We start from the raw sequence: 12,860 nt of genomic DNA on the forward strand, positions 1-12,860 counted from the left end.
TGTAGTAAATTCAATTGATTGGACATGATTTGGAATGGCACACACCTGTCTATATAATGTACCACATATGACAGTGCATGTCAGAGCAAAAACCAAGCCATGAGGTCGAAGGAATTGTCTGTACTGCTCCGAGACAGGATTGTGTCTAGGCACAGATCTGAGGAAGGGTACCAAAAAATGTCTGAAGCATTGAAGGTCCCCAAGAACACAGTGGCCTCCATCATTCTTAAATGGAAGAAGTTTGGAACCACCAAGACTCTTCCGCCAGGCCAATCTGAGCAATACGGGGAGAATGGCCTACGTCTGGGAGGTGACCAAGAGCCCGATGGTCACTCTGACAGAGCTCTAGAGTTCCTCTGTGGAGATGGGAGAACCTTCCAGAAGGACAACCATCTCTGCAGCACTCCACCAATCAGGCCTTTATGGTAGAGTGGCCAGATGGAAGCCACTCCTCAGTAAAAGGCACATGACAGCCCGCTTGGAGTTTGCCAAAAGGCACCTAAAGACTCTCAGACCATGAGAAACCACATTCTCTGGTCTGATGAAACCAAGATTGAACTCTTTGGCCTGAATGCCAAGTGTCACGTCTGGAGGAAACCTGGCACCATTGCTATGGTGAAGCATGGTGGTGGAAACATCATGCTGTGGGGATGTTTTGCAGCGGCAGGGATTGGGAGACTAGTCAGGATCGAGGCAAAGAGGAACGGAGCAAAGTACAGAGATCCTTGATGAAAACCTGCTCCAGAGCGCTCAGGACCTCAGACTGGGGCGAAGGTTCACCTTCCAACAGGACAACGATCCTAAGCACACAGCCAAGACAATGCAGGAGTGGCTTCAGGACAAGTCTCTGAATGCCCTTGAGTGATCCCAGCCAGAGCCCGGACTTGAACCCGATTTGAACATCTCTGGAGAGACCTGAAAATAGCTGTGCAGCAACGCTCCCCATCCAACCTGACAGAGCTTGAGAGCATCTGCAGAGAAGAATTTGAAAAACTCCCCAAATACAGGTGTGCCAAGCTTGTAGCGTCATACCCAAGAATACTTGATGCTGTAATCGCTGCCAAAGGTGCTTAAACAAAGTACTGAGTAAAGGGTCTGAATACTTACGTAAATGTAATATTTAATATTGTTTTTGGTATAAATTAGCAAAAATGTCAAAAAAGCTGTTTTTGCATTGTCATTATGGGTTATTGTATGTTGATTGATGAGGGGGAAAAAATTATTCAATACATTTTAGAATAAGGCTGTAACGTAACATCATTTTGAAAAAGTCAAAGGGTCTGAATACTTTCCGAAGGCACAGTATATATATATATTTTTTTTTACAGTAGGCGGGGTAAATGTAACATTTCTAAGACTTACAATGTGCATGACTTCAAAAATCAACATTATTGCTTGTACATTGACTTTTAGCTGAACCAGAAATGTGCTTTCTTTTAATGTGTATTAGCATTGACGACACTGAGTCAACTGTACAGCATACTGGTTCATACACGCTGCTAGGAATGACTAACACCAGGAATCATGGAAGGAAGCCTACTTTAGTGATCTAGTCTACAACCTAGTGTGTCTTAGAACAACAAGGCACAGGGCTTAAAAAAAACTACTTCACTCACCTGCCATTTTGATTGGCCGAACACACCTTTTCTGATCATTCTGATTGATTGGCATGTGGTTGGTTCCCCTCCCTAAGGGGGTGTTGCCCTCGGAGGGGAGCGGAGCCCCATTGGCGGCGGCGATGCTTGGGGGCGTGTGGGTCCTGGAGGAAGAAGAAGAGGATGAAAGGAGTGAGGAGAGGAGGAGAGTGGTTGAGGAGCCGCTGTGTGCTGTGGTCCAGAACTGCATCGTGCTACACAACATCGTGGGGCCCGCCTGCATCTTCCTCAGAGAGGCGTTCATTCAGAGCCAGCTCGTACGTAACCTTACAGGGACACACACACACTAATGTAAACTACATGCCATACTGGTATAATAGTCATCCATTTATCCATTTCAGATATTTTGTCTGAACAAATCACCAGTTCTCTGTGGTCCTTGACTAGCTTTTACAAGAGTGTAACACCATATGAGCTTGTATGTTCACCAATACTTTATATCCATCCCATAATATCATTACCATCATGATCACTTCATTAAACGTCACTCTGTCCACAGCTCTGACCCTATCCACCTGGATCACTTCAATCGTCACCCTGTCCACAGCTCTGCCCCTATCCACCCCTGGATCACTTCATCAAACGTCACCCTGTCCACAGCTCTGACCCTATCCACTCGATATCAGGTTCTATATCTATGGCACCAGCATCTCCCCTTGTGACATCATCATCACCCTCACATTACGAGCGGCGTGATTGGAGAAAACCACTACTACATCATCTCCACCATTGCACATCTGCCAACCCTGTGAGTGTGCCCTATCCGTTGATGCCACTTTCCATTGTTTTTAGTGATGGCTTATTTACTTTACATATAGAGTCCACCGTACATTATTTTAGCAAGGGAAGACCACATCCTGCTGTGTTTTATATGATAATTTCCCACTATGTGGTTGGAATAATACTGTGAAATTGTAACAATGATGATAATGTAAGACCACCTGAAATTTCAGCTTGTTTTGCATGGGTGGATTTTTGGCCTGCCTGGCGACATCACCAAGTGATTTAAGTTAATAGACCAATAGCAAAGAGTTTCAAACCTCACTGCCAATAACAGCTAGTTTTCAGGTTACATATCCCTCCCGTTTGCCTCCTCCAATTAGACCCCTTACTCAGACCACTCCCAGACAGTCCTAGCAAAATTCTTGATTGAGAAATGCCATTTTGCTAAGAAGCCATTTTTGTTTCTTTTTGACACTTTTAATTAAAAACCATCACAGTAAAGGATACTTCGGGATTTTTGCACTTCCCAAGAGTAAGATGAACTCGTGGATACCATTTCTGTGTCTGCGTGCAGTTTGAAGGAAGTTGCTAACTAGCGTCAGCGCAATTGCTAACTAGCATTAGCGCAATGAATGCATGCTAGCTGTTCCTGTAGACGTCCAGTCATTGCTTTAACGCTACTTAGAATTGGCTCGCAAAACTACCTCTAACTTCCTTCATATTGGACGCAGAGACATAAAAAATGTGTCTCCATGAGTTGATCTGACTCTGGGGAAGTAGACAAAGGGAACATTGCCAAAATCCCAAAGTATCCCTTTAATTGATATCCAGAAATGATTTGATAGAGATAAAAACCTTTAAAGTTTCTCAGTTTTGTGTAGAACAAAGAAAGACAAAAGAGAACGACGGTCAGTGCTCAGCCTGTTCCTAGAACAGATTGTACTGTAGATGTTGTCGAAGACAGAGTGTGTGGCGATAACACGGCCAGTGCTCAGCCTGTTCCTCAACGTTGTAATTTAGATGATGGATTCATCTACTGTTCACCGAGCGAGCAGCGTCTGATATAGCCTCTTATTCCAGATGAGTGTCTTTGTTCGAGTGAGATCATATCGTCTCAGTCCCAAATGGAACCCTATTCCCTATTTAGTGCCCTACTACCAGGGCTCTGGTCAAAAGTAGTGCCCTATATAGGGAATAGGGTGCCATTTTGTACACAGTCATAATCACACAAATAGGGGAGTAATTTCCTGATAGCAGCAATGCTAGGCTAATTCTAAGCGCTATTAGCTGGTTGTTTCCCATTTGGGCCAGGTACTTACAGTAACTGGGACTAACTAGCTAGCACTTGAAAGTGGATCTGTCCTTGGATGGACTGTAGAGGAGAAATATCACATTATGTTGGGAGATGGTGTGGTTTTGATGTCGCCATTTTGAATTGGAGATGCTTATTAGTGATGGGTATTTCGTAAACTAACTGCTTTTTTTGAACGGCTCTTTTTGGTGAACGTTGGAAATCGAATCGCATCGGTGAAAGAGCCGTTCATTTGGCTCCCTGATTTGCATACTGCTACTACTGCTTTTTTGAGCGCACAACAACGATTATGACGCGTTACAACAACATTGTCTAAAGAGGGTGAATCCTCACTGCAGAAACAATACATAGTGGGGAGTGCACGTCATTCTGCTCATTTTTGCAGTGCGTAAAAATAATGCAGACGACCTACATTAATAATTTGGCCAGGTAAAAATGCATTTGAATGTGCATATAACGGTCTGACATAATGGTAGCCTACTTTTTTGGCATTGCGTTAGAGATTTTCAATTTTTTTAATGGTTCTAGATTTTCAAGCATTTTTGAATGAAGAGCCGTTTGGGAGCCAAACGATGCGACTCACCGAAAAGTATTGGAATGCCCATCACTCATGCTTATGGGAGGCCAGTTTAGAGGCAAGTGGGCAGTGATTGGTCAATTTGAAAGTGTTGGACCATTTGAACCAATCATGAAGTGTAGTACTGATATCTATACAGGGCTGCCAATCAATCAATCATGAGAACCTAGTCTACACAGGTTTGACCTAAAAGCTACAAAGGCGAGGAGGGTAAATGGGAGGGTATTGGACCATCTGACCAACTCATAGAATTAACTCAATCTATACAGGGATTCAATCATGAGGATCTCTACAGGCTTGACCCATGATACACTGAACAAAAATATAAACGCAACATGCAACAATTTCAAAGATTTTACTGAGTTACAGTTCATATAAGGAAATCAGTCAATATAAATACATTCATTGGGCCCTAATCTATGGATTTCACATGACTGGGTAGGGGTGCAGCCATGGGTTGGCCTTGGAGGGCATAGGCCCACCCACTGGGGAGCCAGGCCCAGCCAATCAGAATTAGTTTTTCTCCACAAAAGGGCTTTATTACAGACAGAAATACTCCTCAGCAACCCCTGAAGAAACCGGATGTGGAGGTCCTGGGATGGCGTAGTTACACGTGGTCTGTGATTGTGAGGCCGGTTGGACGTACTGGCAAATTCTCTAAAATGACATTGGAGGCAATTTATGGTAGAGAAATGCATATTAAATTATCTGGCAACAGCTCAGGTGGACATTCCTGCAGTCAGCATGCCAATTGCACGCTCCTTCAAAAATTGAGACATCGGTGGCATTGGGTTGTGTGACAACTGCACATTTCAGAGTGGCCTTTTATTGTCCCCAGCACAAGGTGCACCTGTGTAATGATCATGCTATCTAATCAGCTTCTTGATATGCCAAACCTGTCAGGTGGATGGATTATCTTGGTAAAGGAGAAATGCTCACTAACAGGGATGTAAACTAATTTGTGCACTTTTTGTGCCTATGGAACATTTCTGGGATCTTTCATTTCAGCTCATGGGACCAACACTTTACATGTTGCATTTACATTTTTGTTCAGTATACAAAAGTGAGATGATTCCTTGATAGCACAGAACAGATTAGGTAGAGTTAGAATGGAATAAGGGTTAATACTCTATCGATCCAGAACACAAAGTACAGGTTATGTAATCCCACAATCCTCTCTGTTCTCTGAAATGTAGATGAAAGTTGATCTAATGTCTGAGACCAGTAGGAAGTGTCTGTAGGTCCAGAGTGAACTATGAGCTATGTTGATGCATGTTGCTGGGGATATGAACCTATAAGTCCATTTTTTTTTTTTTTTATGGGTGCTGCAATGAGCTTCGCCATCAATCTGTCTGTCCTGTCCCTGTATCTGTCTCTGTCCCTGTCTAGACATAATGGTTGGTTACCCCAACACCTTGGTTGGAAGGTGAAAGTCTAAATACCATTTTGTGTGTCTGTGTGTGTAAACAAGTCGATGAGCATAGTGCCGGCAGACAAATTAATAATAAAGAGGAGAAACAAGTAATAAGCATTAGTGATTTATCTTGATACAATTTAGCATAGATGTAATCTCTCTCCTGTTCTCTCTAATCCAATCCTGTCCTTTTACTATTCCTGGTGATGTGATTGTGATGTCATTGGCTGTCAATCACAGAACAGAACAAAATGGAAGACACAAAACACGTGTGAAATAAGGCCGTTGTGACACATTCCAAACTCTCCAGCCACCCTAGAAAGCACACGACCGGGAGAAAATGGGTGTGCTTAGTCAAATTTGTGTCAAAGAACAGTAGAGCAAAACTCCATTCCAACTCCATTCCAATGTGCATTTAGATGACATTACAGTATATAAACACTGACGTTTCAGGTCATACTGACCTTCATCAGAAATAACGTCAAAGCTTTTGATATCATTGAGATAAATGATGGACTTTGAATTTATGAACGAGAGATTTGCGCCTTTATTTTTAGCAAGCAGATGTTGCTTATTTTGGCTGCGTCATCACCTCAGCATCAGTTGAAGTGCTGTGACTATCCTCCACCATCCAAACTCAATATGTTACTGTAACATGTATCCTATAGAACAGTCCCTGGTTTAGGACTGAGGATGTACAGGCTTGGTGCTGTTTAAAAAAGGTTTTCTGAGTGCATGCGTGCGTATTTGCACGTGTTCCCCACTCGTACTAAAACCCCCAAATCTCCTAATCTCCATTTGTGGCCTGGCAACCTCTCCCCTGTAATCTGTTTTGACCTATGACCCTGGCTGCATGTCATACACTACCCAAAATAGAAGAAATCAATTCAGATCAAATGCAATTTTATTTGTCACATGCTTAGTAAACAACAGGTGTAGACTAACAGTGAAATGCTTACCCGGTGCCCGGTCACTGGCAGAACCCACTGAGTGTGTGTGTGTGTGCCCAGTCATTGGCAGAACCTACTGTGTGTTTTGAGACTGACTACGTTGCAGTCAGATTGCACAACATCACTGATCACTCTACAAATCCCCTTGCAACAAACTGATCCCCTCTAACCCGCGGCCTGTGTCTACCTCACACGGACTGCATCCCAAATGGTACCCTATTCCCTTTTGATTAATGGGCCCTGGTCAAAAGTAGTGCGCTTTAAATAGAATAGGGTGGCATTTGGGACACAGCCACTTTGATGTAGCCTACCACTGACAGACAGAGCAGTGCAGCCAATCACAGGGGACGGAATAGGACTGTGTTGAGCGAACTGAGGTTACTAAAGCCAATCGGATCACATGCTGAGTAATCCTGTAACAAACCGCTGGTCTGGCTGCGTAACATTCATTTATGGGGTTTTAGAAATGAGGGAGGGAGGCAGTGAGGGGAGAGAGTGAAAGGATGGAACTTGTGTGAGAGAGAGAAGTGAATGAATCCTCTGTATTTAGGTTTCAGCCAACTCTCACTCTCAAATGAGTCCATATCAGATGAGTCCATATCAAATGAGTCCATATCAAATGAGTCCATATCAAATGCTTTACTACCTGTCTAGTTCAGTCCGCAACATTCAGATGGAGCTACATCAAAGATGTGCTTTTCTCTTTGTTTTTATGGGGATGTTTCTCTGTCAGTCACTGTGTGTTTGTATTTCTGTGCATCAACACTAAAGTATATTCAGTGCACGTGTGTGTGTGTGTGTGTGTGTGTGTGTGTGTGTGTGTGTGTGTGTGTGTGTGTGTGTGTGTCCATGCGAGCTAACACACTGTCTGTCACTCTGTGTGTGTCCCCTCCAATCTGAAACCCTGCAGGACAGAGACCTACGGCCAGAAGAGATTGAAGGTACAGATAAGACATTACACAGAGCCAGTCAACACCATTATCCTCCCGCTCTCCCTGTTTCCATCAGTCAACACCGTTATCCTCCCTCTCTCCCTGTTTCTCTCAGTCAACACTGTTATCCTCCCTCTCTCCCTGTTTCTCTCAGCCAACACCGTCATCCTCCCTCTTTTCCTGTTTCTCTCAGTCAACACCATTATCCTCCCTCTCTCCCTGTTTTCTCAGTCAACACCGTTATACTCCCTCTCTCCCTGTTTTCTCAGTCAACACCGTTATCCTCCCTCTCTCCCTGTTTTTTCTCAGTCAACACCGTTATCCTCCCTCTATCCCTGTTTCGCTCAGTCAACACTGTTATCCTCCCTCTCCCTGTTTTTCTCAGTCAACACCGTTATCCTCCCTCTCTCCCTGTTTTTTCTCAGTCAACACAGTCATCCTCCCTCTCTCCCTGTTTCTCTCAGTCAACACCGTCATCCTCCCTCTTTCTCCCTGTTTCTCTCTCTCTCTTCCTGTCTTTTCCATACATACTCACATTTTCAACATACTGTATTTAGTCCCAGACAACAACAATACATCCCAGTGTTCTGGCTCTACTATGTTGTCCTCCTTTAAAACTTAGATACTTTGTGGCTGCTGGTTTTTCCGCCTCTCATACAGGAGTTCTAAAGCCCTAGTTCACAATTATATGTATTTGTTTATCAGGGGGACTGCATCACCCTCAGCACCCCTACTTCCTGTGGCTATGGGTGTGGCTTGTCATCAAAGAGTCTGCAATGAATATAAGAAACAATGTCTATTTTTCAAATTTCTATTCAACACATCTACCCCTCCTCTCTTCTCCACCTCCTCTCCCCCTATCCGTCTCTCCTCACCCTTATCTACCCCTCACCCCTCTCTCCTCTCCTCTCCCCCATCCCCCCTCTTCCCTGTGCAGAGCTGAAGGAGGCGTTCGGGGAGTTTGACAAGGATAAAGATGGTTACATCAGCTGTAAGGAACTGGGAGAGTGCATGAGGACTATGGGGTACATGCCCACTGAGATGGAGCTCATCGAACTCAGCCAGAACATCTGTGAGTCACACACACACACAGATGTAAAGACATGCATGCACACATTGTGAGCGTGCACGCATGCAGCACACACACGCACATTAACCAGAGAAAGCCAGGGCATACCCACTGTGTGTAGTATTTGAAGCTCTTCAGCTCTTCATCGCCCCCATAACCACTTCTGTAATGACTCTTGTTTCCCTCCAGGTGGCGGCAGAGTGGACTTTGAGGACTTTGTGGAGCTGATGGGTCCTAAGATGTTGGCAGAGACAGCAGACATGATAGGAGTGAAGGAGCTCAGGGATGCTTTCAAAGAAGTACGGAGACCCAATATTCATCATATTATATCTGTTTACAATATAAGACCACAGAAATGTAATTAGAAGTTATTTTCTATTAACCTGCTCTTTCTATACCTCTGTCTTTCTCTATCCCTTTAATCTCTCCTCTCCCTTTCTACTACACTCTTCCCCTTTTTCTGTTCCTCTCTCCCTCACCTCACCTCTCTTCTTCTTCTTCTTCTTCTTCTTCTTCTTCTTCTTCTTCTTCTTCTTCTTCTTCTTCTTCTTCTCCTTCTTCTTTTTCTTCTTCTTCTTCTTCTTCTTCTTCTTCTTCTTCTTCTTCTTCTTCTTCTTCTTCTTCTTCTTCTTCTTCTTCTTCTTCTTCTTCTTCTTCTTCTTCTTCTTCAGTTTGACTCTAACGGGGACGGTCAGATCAGCCTGGCTGAACTGAAGGAGGCCATGAAGAAGCTGGTGGGGGAGCAGCTCAACCAACCAGAGATTGATGAGATCCTCAGAGACGTTGACCTCAACGGGGACGGCCTGCTCGACTTCGAGGGTGAGGGGAGAGAGGGGGAGAGATGGGGAAAGAGATAAGGAGATGGTTTGGTGAACATCAAAGTGGAGGAAAGGGTGTGGAGAGGAGTAGAAAGGAACTAAGAGAAAGGAGAGAGAGAGAGGGGATGAGGGGAAGGAGGGCGAGGAGATGAGGGAAGGAGAGAGGCGAGGGGATGAGGGAAGGAGGGGTGAGGGGATGAGGGAAGGAGGGCGAGGAGATGAGGGAAGGAGAGGGCGAGGGGATGAGGGAAGGAGAGGGTGAGGGGATGAGGGAAGGAGGGCGAGGAGATGAGGGAAGGAGAAGGCGAGGGGATGAAGGGAAGGAGAGGGCGAGGGGTGAGGGAAGGAGAGGGCTAGGGGATGAGGGAAGGAGAGGGCGAGGGATGAGGGAAGGAGAGAGCGAGGGGATGAGGGAAGGAGAGGGCGAGGGGATGAGAGAGAGGGGGTGGGGATGAGGGAAGTAGATAGAGGGGGAGGGGATGAGGGAAGGAGAGAGAGGATGAGGGATGAGGGAGAGAGGACGAGGGGGAGGGGATGAGGGAAGGAGAGAGAGGATGAGGGATGAGGGAGAGAGGACGAGGGGGGAGGGGATGAGGGAAGGAGAGCAAAGGGATGAGAGAGGGGATGAGGGAAGGAGAGAGAGGGGATGAGGGAAGAAGAGACAGGGGATGATGGAAGGAGGGAAGGAGGGAGAGGGGATGAGGGAAGGAGAGAGGGGATGAGGGATGGGGAGAGAGGATGAGGGGGAGGGGATGAGGGAAGGAGGGAGAGGTGATGAAGGAAGGAGAGCGAGGGGATGAGAGAGGGGATGAAGGAAGGAGAGACGGGATGATGGAAGGAGGGAAGGGGATGAGGGGAGGAGAGAGAGGAGATGAGGGAAGGAGAGAGAGAATGAGGGGGAGGGGATGAGGGAAGGAGGGAGAGGTGATGAAGGAAGGAGAGCGAGGGGATGAGGGAAGGAGAGAGAGGGGATGAGGGAAGTAGAGAGAGGAGTGAAGGAAGGAGAGAGAGGGGATGAGGGAAGGAGGGCGAGGGGATGAGGGAAGAAGAGAGAGGGGATGAGGGAAGGAGAGAGGGGATGAGGGAAGGAGAGGCGAGGGGATGAGGGAAGGAGAGGGCGAGGGGATGAGGGAAGGAGAGGGCGAGGGGGTGAGGGAAGGAGAGAGAGGGGGTGGGAATGAGGGAAATAGATAGAGGGGGAGGGGATGAGGGAAGGAGAGAGAGGATGAGGGATGAGGGAGAGAGGACGAGGACGAGGGGATGAGGGAAGGAGAGAGAGGATGAGGGATGAGGGAGAGAGGACGAGGGGGAGGGGATGAGGGAAGGAGAGCAAAGGGATGAGAGAGGGGATGAGGGAAGGAGAGAGAGGGGATGAGGGAAGAAGAGACAGGGGATGATGGAAGGAGGGAAGGAGGGAGAGGGGATGAGGGAAGGAGAGAGGGGATGAGGGATGGGGAGAGGGGATGAGGGAAGGAGGGAGAGGTGATGAAGGAAGGAGAGCGAGGGGATGAGAGAGGGGATGAAGGAAGGAGAGAGACGGGATGATGAAGAAGGAGGGAAGGAGGGAGAGGAGGGGATGAGGGGAGGAGAGAGAGGGGATGAGGGAAGGAGAGAGAGGGGATGAGGGGAGGGAGGGGATGAGGGAAGGAGGGCGAGGGGATGAAGGAAGAAGAGAGAGGGGTGAAGGAAGGAGAGAGGGGATGAGGGAAGGAGAGAGAGGGGATGAGGGAAGGAGGGCGAGGGGATGAGGGAAGGAGAGAGAGGGGTGAAGGAAGGAGAGAGAGGGGTGAAGGAAGGAGAGAGAAGATGAGTGAAGGAGAGAGAGAGTGTGTGAGGGAAGGAGAGAGAGGGGATGAGGGGAGAACTAAAGGATCAGAGAGGAGAATGTGAGGACATTGAGATATGATGAAGGTTGCCCTCTACTACAATACTATGTTCACCCTGATTCACCATACTAACACTCACCATGTTGTCACCATACTAACACTCACCATGTTGTCACCATACCAATACTCACTATGTTGTCACGATACTAATACTCACTATGTTGTCACCATACTAATACTCACCATGTTGTCACCATACCAACACTCACTATGTTGTCACGATACTAATACTCACCATGTTGTCACTATACTAATACTCACTATGTTGTCACTATACTAATACTCACCATGTTGTCACCATACTAATACTCACCATGTTGTCACCATACCAATACTCACTATGTTGTCACGATACTAATACTCACCATGTTGTCACTATACTAATACTCACTATGTTGTCACTATACTAATACTCACCATGTTGTCACCATACCAATACTCACCATGTTGTCACCATACCAATACTCACTATGTTGTCACCATACCAATAATCACTATGTTGTCACTTATACTAATACTCACCATGTTGTCACTATACTAATACTACCATGTTGCACTTACTAATACTCACCATGTTGTCATTATACTAGTACTCACCATATTTACCATACTAATACTCACCATGTTGTCACAATACTAATACTCACTATGTTGTTACCATACTAATACTCACCATGTTGTCACTATACTAATACTCACCATGTTGTCACGATACTAATACTCGCCATGCGGTCACTAAACTAATACTCACCATGTTGTCACCATACCAATACTCACTATGTTGTCACTATACTAATACTCATAGTTTGTGTTCTCTCTACAGAGTTTGTCAGGATGATGTCTCGCTGACTCTCCTGGCCAGAAGACCATGATGACATGACTTTAAGAGAATAGTCAACAACAACAACCTCCTCTATTAGATGTTATGGACCAGTCCTCAGTATGTTGTAGTGCATTTAATTACAATATTATTGATGTACAAATATTTAATGTTGTTTTTAGGGTATTTGTTGATACTTTTGTATTGCTATAGCAACAATCCCTAATAATACTGTATGTATGTTTCTGTTGTATAAATGTAACGTTATAATAATAATAATAATAATAATTGTATTTGTAAAGTGCTTTTCATGCATTATGTTTAAAGTGCTACACTATGTTATCAGTTAAAGTGATGCTCTTGTATAGTTTCAGCCAGCAGTTTTGAAAGTAGTGCTAACGAGCCAAAACGGGTCCCTGAAAGTTGTGCACAATGTCATCCATTTTGTATGATATGTTACGTCTTGAAAAAAAATACAATATTATGATACGAATTCCAATTCGTACAATATGTTACGAATTTGTAAGTGCTTCAGATCCCGGACTGCATCATTTAAAGAAATACTGATTTATTGATAAATTATTTGCATATTATTGATCAGAGACTAAGAGCAGAGTAAAGGTCTGATTATATCATAGTGATGTTGACATACAGTTGAAGTCGGAAGTTTACATACACCTTATATTTAAACCAAATACATTTCA

General features: G+C 45.1%; 1 protein-coding gene across 1 annotated transcript; it reads left to right on the plus strand.

The window, feature by feature from the left end:
* The first annotated feature begins 1,645 nt into the window (after nucleotides 1-1,645).
* Nucleotides 1,646-12,860, plus strand: LOC121551718 (calcium-binding protein 2-like). Its single transcript, XM_041864458.2, has 6 exons — nucleotides 1,646-1,912; nucleotides 7,542-7,572; nucleotides 8,501-8,635; nucleotides 8,822-8,931; nucleotides 9,304-9,451; nucleotides 12,160-12,860. The coding sequence occupies exons 1-6, from the start codon at nucleotides 1,670-1,672 to the stop codon at nucleotides 12,183-12,185; spliced, it is 693 nt and encodes a 230-aa protein (XP_041720392.1). The 5' UTR covers nucleotides 1,646-1,669; the 3' UTR covers nucleotides 12,186-12,860.

This window comes from Coregonus clupeaformis, unplaced genomic scaffold, assembly GCF_020615455.1.
Source record: "Coregonus clupeaformis isolate EN_2021a unplaced genomic scaffold, ASM2061545v1 scaf0515, whole genome shotgun sequence".
NCBI classification, from domain to species: Eukaryota; Metazoa; Chordata; class Actinopteri; order Salmoniformes; family Salmonidae; genus Coregonus; species Coregonus clupeaformis.